Source organism: Ornithorhynchus anatinus, unplaced genomic scaffold (assembly GCF_004115215.2).
Source record: "Ornithorhynchus anatinus isolate Pmale09 unplaced genomic scaffold, mOrnAna1.pri.v4 scaffold_178_arrow_ctg1, whole genome shotgun sequence".
Lineage (NCBI taxonomy): Eukaryota > Metazoa > Chordata > Mammalia > Monotremata > Ornithorhynchidae > Ornithorhynchus > Ornithorhynchus anatinus.
The window spans coordinates 1-12,318 of NW_024396704.1; the positions used below are offsets into that span (position 1 = coordinate 1).

Below are 12,318 nucleotides of genomic sequence, written 5' to 3' on the forward strand. Positions count from 1 at the left end.
CAAGTGGCAGAGCCGGGATTAGAACCCACATCTTCTGACTCCCAAGCCCAAGCTCTTTCCACTAAGCCATGCTACTCCCCCCTGCTATATTCCCACTATATATCAGCCACTTTCCTCATCTCTCCCATGACCACAGGGAGTGATTTACTCTGTGTGGGTTTGTGGGTGTGTGCACGTACAAATGAATGACTCGTTGAGCACTAATCCACTGTGACACTCTGAGACAACTCTGGAAATTACCCAGACAATTCCTCACTGATGTTCTACCGATGATGAACAAAAGGACCCCAGATCTCTCCCCACACTTACCTTATATTAATGACCATCAGAGATGCCCATGGAGAGATAGGGCAACATCAGTGTCCTATCCTGCAGCACCAGGGACATCCAGCTCCCCACTCCCAGCCCGGCTGTGCCAGGAGTTTAAGCCTGGGTCTCTAGTGTGTGTCTGATGCTCTCACACCCAGTGTCATACAGGGACACAGATGCTCCAGTCCTGGGCTCAGTTACCTCAGCACCATAGATGACAGACTGCCATAAACCCCATAGCAGGAGTAAGGTCAGAGCTTGTTATATGCACGTAGCAGTCTTCTGCAAAGAGATGATAGCAGCAAGTGAGAAGCAGAATGGTCTAGTAGAGCGAGCATAGGCCTGCGAGTCAGAAAGACTGGATTTGAATCTCAGCTCCATCATTTGTCTGCTGTGTGACACTGGTCCAGTCACTTTAGTTCTCTGGGCCTCATCTGTAAAACAGGGATTAAAGCTGGGAGCTCCATATGGGACAGGGACTGTGTCCAACCTCATTAGCTTACATTTACCCCAGTGCTTAGTACAGTGTCTGGTACAAAGTCAGCACTTAACAAATACCAGAAAAAATTAAAAATCAATGGAATGGATTAATTATGCAATCATTTGCTGAGTAGAAGCATGGGAAAACCAGAACATTGGCTTTGTGTGTCACCTGTGGTTTTGGGGTGAGAGTTGGAAGGTGATTAATTTCCTGATACTGAGGAGTGGGGAGAGAGATGAGAACAAAGGCTGTTTTAAGCACTTTGGAGGGTATGATAAAACAGAGTTGGTAGACATGATCCCTGCACACAAGGGTGAGACATGAACTGAACTAAATTACCAAATTGGCAAATAGAAAAGTGGAAGGATATGCATATAAATACTGAGAAGGGTGAGTATACTGTTGACTTTATTGAGGGTCAGAGAAAGATACAGAAAGAGTCAAGCTAGTTGTGCTGGGACACCAGGATACTATAAATCTCCCTTTTCCCACAAAGGGAGAGGAAGCCAAATTGGAGGGTGTCAAAAAGAGAGAATTGGAGGAGAGAAAGTGGAGGCAGTGGGTTTAAGAAGTCACTCAAGGGGTTTCAAGAGGTGGGGCGACAACTGGATGGGGCTGTGGGCAAAGTGTTGAATTTTTTCAGGAAAGGGGGTACAAGATCGTGTTTGAAAGCAGTGAGGAAGGAGCCATTAGAAGATGAAACGTTCAAAATGATGAAGGAAGGAAGGAAGAATTGGCAAGTGGTTTGATCGGCGCTGAGGAATGGGGTTGGAGGTGCAGATGGAGGAGGTAGATTTTGAAAGGAGACAGGCAATCTCTTCTTGAGATCCTAATAGAGATGGGAGAGTCAAAGAAGGGGAAAGAGGATGGAGGGACTGGAGAGGAGCAGGGAAGAGTTTAGAGAGACTGTGCCTGATATTTGCAATTTTATCTGTGAAAGAGGTGGCTAGGTGATAAGGGGCAAAAGATTGGGGGTGGCGAAGGGATAGGGAGTTGGGTGAGGGAGTTTCATGGGCACTGGAGTCAGTGAGGATGGGAAGATATTGTTGTCAGGTCAGGGAGAGGGCAGAGCTAGAACAGGAGTGGATAAAGCTGTGATGGATGAGTTTGGCCTCATGTCTGGATTTCTGCCAAGCAGCCATCTGATTCTTGTTGACAGGAGCTGAGGATGTGTATTGTGGTAGTGATCGAGAGCTGTGGGTTTGTGGAACATATTAACTTCCGCAGATATTATCCCCAGAGGGCCGATGCTGTACATCCACACTGAGAAGGTGTTCAGAAGTGACAAGCAGGACACCACAAGGCTACAATGAGAAGGTGCTCAGAAAAAATGATTGCAGTTTATTGCCAACATATGAGGGAGGAATATCACATCAGTTGTGATCTGATGGGTGATGTCTATCAGATCCAGCGTCAACTGAAGAAAGGCATATTGACCGATACAATCCATTCACTTAGGTACACCTACCCTCAGGTCCGGTATTCTTTTGCTGTGGGTTCCCTTCTCCATCTGAGTCCTTCTGTGATTGGTTTGTTGGGTGGCCTGGAGTCCATTGCTCGCCAGAGGGGTCCCCCATCTCCTGGTCTCCACCGGTTTTAGTCAGGGTGTGTAATGGGTTCTTGCTCAATATTTCGCAAACCTAGCTTTTCATCTTTTCATCAGCTTTTCATCTTACTCCTGGTCTTCTGCCTTACATATTCATCGGCAATCCTGGCATTCTGCCTTACGTTCTTAAGTAAACCTGGATTTCAAGAGTTCAGTTAACGTCCTTTTTCAAAGCATATTCTTATAATACAAGATCAGTGGAGGAAAAATGGAGCAAGGGAGTTTGGTTCAGTGCAGAAAACAACCAGTCAATCGTATGTGTTGAGCACTTACTGTGTGTAGATCACCACACTAAGCGCTTGGGAGAGTACAATATCACAATATAACAGACACATTTCCTGTTGACAGTGAGCTTAAAGTCTTGAGGGGGAGATGGACATGAATGTAGATAAATAAAATTACATATATGTACAAAAGTGCTAAGAGGCTGGGAGAGGGTATGAGTAAAGAGAACAAGTCAGGACATTGCAGAAGTCTAGTGGAAGAAAAGTGAAAGAGGACTTAGTTTGGGAAAGCCTCTTGGTCGAGACGTGTCCTCAATAAGGCTTTAAAAAGGGAGAGAGTAATGGAGGGCATCAAGTTGTGCATCGAAACAAAGGCAGGTTAACAGATCATAGGTCTCTGAGAGGGAACAGGACAGATTCCCTTTCCTCTTCTTCCACACCCTTCTGCATTGCACTGATATGTCCCTTTCTTCTAACCCCATTCCAGCCCCACAGCACTTAGGTACATATGTGTCATTTATTTATTTATATTGATGCCTGACACGCCCCTCTAGACTGTGAGCTCAGTGTGGGCAGGGAATGCGTCTGTTTATTGTTGTATTGTAATCTTCCATGTGCTTAGTAGAGTGCTCTGCACACACTAAGTGATCAGTAAATACAGTTGAATGATTGATTGAGTGAATTTGCAGGGAGTGGATGAGTAGGACAGAGAGAGGGTGAGGAGAATGAGGTTGGACAGAAGAATTTAAGAGTTAGTGAGGGAACAATATCTAAAGGTGATTAGATGGATCTCATGGACAGGACCTAAATGGGACAACAAGATTGGGCATTGAAAAGCAGAAGTGTGAGGACAGGGAAATCCAACTGATAACATCAGAGCAGTGGCTACTATTCCCACTTTTGCATGGTTTCTCCAGAACTTGCCCTTCCAGTCTAGTGATCAAAGGGAGGTGGGGAGGGCAGATTTCTCCTTTTATGTGAAAGCTACAACTTTCTCCACAGCTGCTGTCTCTGCCTGTCCTTGAAATGGCTCCTGGCGGTTTCCTCCATCTGTATTGGCCAGCCCGAATCAGGAAATCTGGTCACTTCCATCCCAGGGGACCACAGAGAGAGGGCAGCTGGCTTCTAAGGGACTCTACGAAAGATCCAATTTATGCACGGGAAATTCCCTTTTCCAGAGTATTATCACCTTCCTGTCGCTGTAAATCACCAGGAATGGACAGAGAGATGAGAAGGTGAATGCCAAAAGCTGGTGGGCTTTCACCAGCAGAGGAGATTTTTCTTTCATATTGAGTAAAACACTCAACATGATGGACTGGCGGCTGTAAAGGAGGACATAGAGGGTGACCAGGACATGACCCTCTTGGCCGCTCGGACCTCGGGCATCTGCATGGGGGAGCGGATGGGCCTGTGGAGGTGTAGGACCTGCCGGTGATGCCTGTGCAGGACAATGACCATGTAGCCGCTGGCCATGCTCATGATCATTACAAATATCAGATCACATTCAGAAAGGAAAATAGCATTTACCAGGGCAACCTCCATACTAAAGAATGATTATAGAACAATAATTAAGATCATACGTAATGCTAACGCTGGTGCTGTTCTGGGGGCCAGCTGCGTACATCAATGTATTAATGTCGATGAGCAAATTGAGGACCCAGAACAAGCAAAGGAGGGGACAACGCACTTGGGTAATTTAGATTTGACTCCTGCCCACCGGGAGGTTCTAGGACTGATAGTGATAGCCTGGAAGCCGCTCAGGAGGCAGGTGGTGCAGATGTCAAGTCCTCGGGACACCCAGTAAATATATAAGATGATTTTACATCCAATCTCATCCAATAAATTTCTCCCTCCCCATGTAGAATTGGTCGCTGAGATTCCACAAGTGAAGAAAATGATGGTGTTGGCCAAGGTCAAATGGGTATAGATCAAGTCTGAGGAGCCGATCTTGTGACTGAAGGAGATAGGTGGGTATGAAACAGGAGGAGGAAGACATTTACTGACACCCCAGTGCTGGTCTGTAACAGCAGCACAGTCCCAAAGGAAATGTCACGGATGTCCATTCGTATGGGTTCTCAGTCTGAAGCAGAGGAGGCCTCCTGAAGGTAGGAGAAAGTGGAAGAGAAAAGGGGAGAGAAACAATAGGTGAAGTGTGTGAGAAAGAGGGAGGGAAAGTGGGAATGATAGAGATAGGGAGAGGGAAAGAGAATAGGGGCCAGAGCAAGATGAATAGAGTGAGAAAGACAAAGGGAAGAGAGAGTAGGAAGGAGGACAGAAAGTGATAGGTAGACAAAGAGGCCTAAGAGTAAGATAGAGGGACAGAAACTATGAAATGAAACAAAGGAAGGGAAAACAAGTAGGAAGAGAATAAGTAAGGAAAGAGAAAAAGAAAGAAAAGGATGGAGAATGAGAGTGGGAAATTAATCTCTCAGTCAGTGGTGTTTTTTGAGGATTTATTGTACATAGAACACCGTACTGTGTATTGGGAAAATACAATCCATATGAGTTCATCTCTTGCCCACAAGGAGCTTTCAGTTTTTTGGGGAACTAAGACACTAAAATAAATCATAGCTAGGGCAAATGACAGGGAATAAATATATGTACGTAAGTGCAGTCCGGCTGAGGGTAGTTGAATCTCAAGTGTCTAGGGAGTCTAGGGATAAAGGCATAAGGGATGGAGAAGGCAGAGTGAATTAGGGAAATGACGTCCTAGTCTTGGAAGGCCTCTTGGAGATGTGATTTTAGGATGGCTCTGAAGCTAGGGAGAGTGGTGGTCTGTGAGATGAGAAAGGGGAGGATGTTCCAGGCCAGAGGGAGGAAAGGCCAAGGAGTGTGCATTGCAAAAGAGGAGCTGGAAGTAGAACAAGTTGGTTAGTGTTAGACGAGTAAAGTGTATTTGTTGTATTATGACTACTCAGACTTTGAGCCCCATGTGAGACCCGGATTACGTCCAACTAGATTCATATATATCTCACCCAGTGCCTAGTTCAGTGCTCGACACAGAGTAAACTCTCAAAAAATACCGTAATTAAAACAGTGATAATAAGAAGAAGAGATCAGCGAGTAAGGTAGGTAAAAGCTGATTACGGTAAGAAGTTTCATGTTTCTTGCAGAGCTGAATGGGTAAGTACTGAAGGTTTTTAAGGAATGGGGAGACATGGGCTGAATTTTTTTTAGGGAAATGATCTGGGCAGCAGTGTGGAATATGGACTAGAGAGGGGAAACGAAGGGACAGGGAAGTCAAGTTGGAGGTCGAAGCAGTAGTTAAAGCATGATATGATAAGTGCTTGGATCAACCTGATAGCAGTGTGGGTGGAGGGGAAAGGACAGATTCCAGAGTTGCTGTGAAGATAAAAGTGACAGGATTTTGTGGCTCACTCACATGAGTTAATGAGAGTCATGAGTCACAGATAATGCCAGGATTACTGGGTTGTGAGGCAAGGAGGATTGTGGTGTTGTCTACAGAAGCAGTATGGCTTAGTGGAAAGAGCCTGGGCTTGGGAGTCAGACATCATGAGTTCGAATCCAGGCTCAGCCACTTGTCAGCTGTGTGACTGTAGGCAAGTCACTTAACTTCTCTGTGCCTCAGTTACCTCATCTGTAAAATGGGGATTAACTGTGAGACTCACGTGGGACAACCTGATGACCCTGTATCTCCCCCAGCGCTTAGAACAGTGCTCTGCACATAGTAAGCGCTTAACAAATACCAACATTATTAACATTATTATAACAGGAATGGGAAAGTCTCAGGGAGGACAGGGTTTGGGAAGGAAGACATATGGGAAAGAGCTGGGAAAGGAAAGAAAAAAGTATAGTGAAAGAAACAGAGAAAGGGGAAGGAGAGAATGAGAAGGAAAGAGAGAAAGAGGGAGGAGAGTAAGAGAGAGAGGAAAATCATGAAAAGGAGAGGAATAGAATCCGATTGAAAGAGAGGTAAGGGAAAGAAAGAGAGGAAAAGGGAGAGCAAAAAAGAGGCTTTCAAAATAATGAGTAGATCAAAATAAAGAGTAAAAAATTCGCAGTCTTACCATTTCTTAAATATTCTACTTAGGAGTCAGAAGTCATCCTGGTTCCACCACTTGCCACCTGTGTGCCCTGAGGCTAATCGCTTAACTTCTCTATACTTCAGTTTCCTCACCTGTAAATTGGAGATTAAACACCAGCTCTCTCTTCTACTTGGACTGTGAGTCCCATGTGGTGCAGAGACTGGTTTGATTATCATGTATTTTTGGTTGTTTTTAAAATGGTATTTGTTAACTGCTTTCTATGTGTCAGGCACTGTATTGAATGCTGGGGTAGATAACAGGTAAATTGGGTTGGACAGAGTTTATGTCCCATATAAGGCTCAAAATCATAATCCCCATTTTCCAGATGAGGTAACTGAGGCCCAGAGAAGTTAAGTGTCTTGCCCAAGGTCACACAACAGACAGGTGGTGGAGCTGAGGTTAGAACCCAGATCTCTACACACAATTAACTTCTGCTGGTGAACCCATCAGGGATTCCCATGGAGAGTCATGGCAGTATCTGTGCTCTATCCTCTAGCCCCAAGGACAACCTGGCTCCCACCCACAGTCCAGGTCTACCGGGAACCAAGCCAGGGTCTCAAGTGTGTGTCGAAAACTCTCACTCCCAGAGTCACACTTGGGCACGGCTATGCCAGTCCAGTGGTCAGCATCCTCCACATCACAGACCAAAGCCCGAAACACGCTATAACCCCCAGAGCAGGGGTTGGAGAGAGGTTGGAGCTTGTAATATGGATGTGGGAATCTTCCGCATAGCAGGGTAGCACCAATCACGTGAATGCATAAATTCTCCAATCCAGTGTAGAGTGAAAATGTCGGAAACCCAGCATACTGGTTTTGTGGGTCAACAGTAGTTATGAGGTGAGAGAAGGAAGGAGAGTCGGTGCTGACAATGAGAATTAGTGGGGAGAGAGATAGGAGAAAGAAGAAAAAAAACTGTGATAGGGAAACCAAGGGTACCGGTGTTTCCAAAAGAGAGGAGTGACCAAGCAATAAGTCAGCCAATCTAATCACCAGTGGTATTTATTAAGCAGCTACTTTGGGATGAACACTGCATTATGTGCTTGGGAGAGTGTTATACAACAGACTGGTAGAAACAACCCTTGCCTGCAAGGAACATACAGTCTAGACGGCGACACGGGCATTGAACTTCTTTACCCCTACATCCTCTCTTTCCCCCTACTCCCTCCCTATCCCCCTACTCTCTCCCTCTGCTCTTCCCCCTTCCCCTCCCCACAGCACTTGTACATATTTGTATATATTATTTATGTTTATTTATTTTGTTAATTATGTGTATATATCTATGATTCTATTATCTTGATGAAATTGACACCAGACCACTTGTTTTGACTGTTTTGTTTTGCTACCTGTCTCTCCCATTTAAACTGTGAGATCATTATTGGCCAGGGATAGTCTTTATCGGTTGCTGAATTGTAAATTTCAAGCACTTAGTATAGTGCTCTGCAAATAGTAAGCGCTCAATAAATACGATTGAATGAATGAATGAATGATTGGTGTATTGGAAACTCTCCAGGTGTGACCCCTAGAGGGGATGATATAAATTTCAGGTAGGGAAGTTGACAGCGTATAAGAATATTTGCAAAAGTGATGTGGGACTGGGAGTGGGGTGAATGGAAAATGCTTAAAGGTACAGATTCAGGAGTGTAGGTGACACAGAAAATAGGGGGAGTGTGAGAAATGAAAGCTTATTTGAGAAAGGGCTCTGGGAGGAAATGTGATTTTAGGAGGGCTTTGAGGATAGGGAGGAAGGGAGGTGGTCTTTTGTATCTGAAGTGGAAGAGAGCTCCAAGCCTGAGGTTGGACACGGGCAAGGGGACAGCACTACAAAAGATGGGATCAAAGTACATAAGGTAGGTTGCTGTTACAAGAGTGAAGAGTATGGGTTGGATTGTAGTAGGAGATCAGTAAGGCAAGGTAATAATGATGAGGTATTTGTTAAGTGCTTGCTTGCAGTCTTCTATGTGCTGGGGTATATGCAAACTAATCAGATTTTACAGAGTCCTTGTCCCATATGGGACTCACAGTCTTGATCCCCATTTTACAGATGAGGTAACTGAGGCACAGAGAAGTGAAGTGACTTGCACAAGGACAGGCAGCAGAAAAGTGGCAGAGCCAGAATTATTCATTCATTCATTCATTCAATCGTATTTATTGAGTGCTTACTATGTGCAGAGCACTGTACTAAGCGCTTGGAATATACAATTCAGCAACAGATAGAGACAATCCCTGCCCAACAACGGTATCACAGTCTAAACAGGGGAGACAGTCAACAAAACAAAATGAAACAAGTAACCTGGCATTAATATCATCAAGATAAATAGCATCATAGCATCATATACATATCATTAGCAAAATAGAGTAATAAATAATATATACAAATATACACAAGTGCTGTGGGGAGGGGAAGGGGGAAGAGCAGAGGTTGGGAAAAGGGGAATGGGGTGGGGAGAAGGAGCAGAGTGAAAGGAAGGGCTCAGTCTGAGAAGGCAACCTGGAAGAGGTGAGTTCTCAGTAGGGCTTTGATGAGGGGAAGAGAGTTAATTAGTTTGCACAGAGATGCAGTGTGGCCTGGGGATAGAACATGAGCCTGGGAGTCAGAAGTAACTGGGTTCGAATGCCAGCTCCCCCAGTGATCTGCTGTGTAATCTCGGGCAGTTGACTCGACTTCTCTGTTGCCTCAGTTACCTCATCAGTGAAATGAGGATTAAGACTGTGAGCCCCATGTGGGAAATAGACTGTGTCCAACTTGATTATCTTGTACTCAGTAGATGCCTGGCACATAATTAGCGCTTAACAGATACCATTAAAAAAAGGTTTTCACACTCCCCGGCCCAGTCCTCGTATCCAATGACTGCATCATGGGAATGCTGGCAGCTCTGGCAGACCTGAACTTTCCACCGCTGCTACTGGCTGCTTCCCCTGTCCTGGACCTTCCCCTTCCCCCAGCCAATGACTCTTTGAACTATCAGGGGTCGTTTGGTGGGTGGAATGGGGAGACTTAGAGCAGAGCCCCAATACCCCAGGAAATTCTCTGTCTGTGTCACAAACACATAAAGACATGGAAGCCGGTTTAGTGGATGTGAAGGTCTCCAGGATCCAGGAGAACAAGACTGGCAGGACAGGGTCTCTCTAATAATAATAATAATGCTGATATTTGTTAAGCGCTTACTATGTGCCAAGCAGTGTTCTAAGCGCTGGGGAGGACACAATGTAATCAGGTTGCCCCACATAAGGCTCACAGTCTTAATCCTCATTTCACAGATGAGGTAACTGAGGCACCGAGAAGTGAAGTGACTTGCCCAAAGTCACACAGCTGACAAGCGGAGGAGCCCGGATTAGAACCCGTGACCTCTGACTCCTAAGCTTGGGCTCTTTCCACTGAGCCACGCTGCTTCTCTAACCTTTCCCGCCAAGCTCCAAGATTCTCCCATTCCCAAAATCCCCTAATCCCCCATTGGACATGCACCATTTCCCAAGACTCTAAATGGGATCCCAGCTGGGAATATGAGAATCCCTTTTCCAGAAGATTCTCACCCTCCTGTCACTAAGAAACATCAGAAATGGACTTACAGCTGAGAAAGTGAAGGACATAATGTTGTTGCTGTTAAGAATGAGAGGGGAAATTTTTTTCATATTAAATAATAAACTCAGTGGGATTGTATCCCGTCCATAGAGTAGGACATAGAAGGTGACCAGGGCAGTGACTCTCTTGGCTGCTTGGACCTCGGGCATCAGCCTGGGTGAGCGGCTGGGCCCGTGGAGGTGCCGGACCTGCCGGTGGTGTCTGTAAAGAACAAATACCATGTAGCCGCTGGCTGCGCTCATGTGTCCCATGAAGAACAGATCGCGGAGGGACAAGACTACCACATTGACCAGGTTTGTGACTGTGCTGACACCTATGGAGAGCAGTATTTCAGGAGGATGACTCTGTTTACGCTGGTGCTGTTCTGGGGGCCTGTAACTCAATCAGCAGATTGAAGATCTAGGAGAATAAGCAAGAGGGGAGGATGTACTTGGGTAATCGAGTCTTGATTGCTGCCCACCGGGATGTGCTGGGACTGATGATGACAGCCTGGAAGAGGCTCAGGAGGCAGGTGGTGCAGATGGCCAGACCCCGGGCCACTCGGTAGAGGTATAAGAGGATTTTGCACCCAATGTCGTCTAGGAAATTCCTCACCCCCCAAGCTGACAGGATGTCAGGGATCCCCCTGCTGAGAAGGGCCATGGTGTTGGCCAGGGCCAGGTGGGCCAAGATCAGGTCTAGGAGATTCAGCTGGTGTCTGGTGGAGACTACCTGAGTATAAACCAGGAGGAGGAACACGTTCACCGATACCCCAAATACAATCTGTAATAGAAAGATGGTCCCATAGACAACATCACTGGAATCCATTCTCTTCACTGCACACTATCAGAAGAGACCTCTAATAGCAAAACCTAGGAATCAAGAGAACCAGAGAGAGACAGATATACACCGAGACAGAGAGAGAGAGTCAGAGAGAGACAGAGGTAAAGGAATCGACAGAGAGAGTGAGAAAGAGAGAGAAGAGCAGAGACTGGGGGGAAGATGGAGAGACAGAAATCAAACAATCAATGGTATTTGTTGAGCACTAAGTGCTTGGGAGAGTACCATTTCTAGCCTGTGAGCCCCTTGTTGGGTAGGGATTGTCTCTGTTGCCTAATTGTACTTTCCAAGTGCCTAGTATGGTGCTCTGTACACAGTAAGAGCTCAATAAATACAATCAAATGAATGAACTAATCCAACAGAATTAGGAGACACGTTCTCTGCCCATAATGATCTTGGTCCAAATGGGGGGAAATGGATCCACGTGGAGAATCTGGGCAACAATCCCGCTACCTCTCCCAGGCCAAGTGAGTGCTCTACCATGTGATGAGCTAATTCCCCTCAGAGAACCAGAGAGGCAGACTTGGTGAAACAGAAGGTGGAGAGGGAGTGAAACCAAGTCGGAAAAAGACCAAGTGATTTAAAGAGAGACAGAAAGAGTCATAGAGAGATAAGAGACATAAGTCAGGGAGGGAGGGAGGGACAGATGGAGAGGGAGAGGTAGAGAGGGACAGAAATCAATCCATCAGTGGTATTCAATGAGTACATACTTGTAGCACACGGTAATAAGCACTTGGGAGAATATGATGCAGTTGATAGCTTCCCTGCCCACACCAAGCTTACAGTCCCGTGGGGAGAAGTGTTTCAATGTAAATGAATACATTTTTGAAATGTACAAGATGAGACAGAAGCAGAGACAGAAACAGAGTCTGACAGAGAGATATAGAGAGAAACAGAGAGGGTGTCAGATAGAGATACAGGGAGAGAGACAGAAAGAGATGGACAGACAGAGGCAGGAAGAGAGTCAGAGAGACCTAGTAGAGAGAGACAGATACAGAGAGAGAGAGACAGAGACAAATGGTGAGACAGTCAGAAAATGACAGAGAGAAACAAGGAAGTGGAGAGACTGGGAGAGAGGTAGAGAGAGATGGGGAATGACAGAGAGAGGAAGAGAGAAACAGAAACTCTGATTAATTAATTTGAATGCCTCGATAATTTCGGGACTACTATCTTTATGGGCCCCAGACAAACATATTTCCCCACGGGAAGGTTACACAAACCACTCAGAAGGTTCCCAGATCTCACTTTGTCCC

At 45.7% G+C, this 12,318-nt stretch overlaps 1 protein-coding gene and 1 pseudogene across 1 annotated transcript; both read right to left on the reverse strand.

Moving 5' to 3' along the window:
• Positions 1-3,755: 3,755 nt before the first annotated feature.
• On the reverse strand, positions 3,756-4,845 carry ORNANAV1R3205 (vomeronasal 1 receptor ornAnaV1R3205). Its single transcript, XM_029056567.1, is given in 5 exon segments — positions 3,756-3,976; positions 3,979-4,165; positions 4,167-4,288; positions 4,291-4,587; positions 4,590-4,845. Coding segments are annotated over 5 exon segments (921 nt in total). The 5' UTR covers positions 4,684-4,845.
• On the reverse strand, positions 10,144-11,053 carry ORNANAV1R-PS3262 (vomeronasal 1 receptor ornAnaV1R-ps3262 pseudogene; annotated as a pseudogene).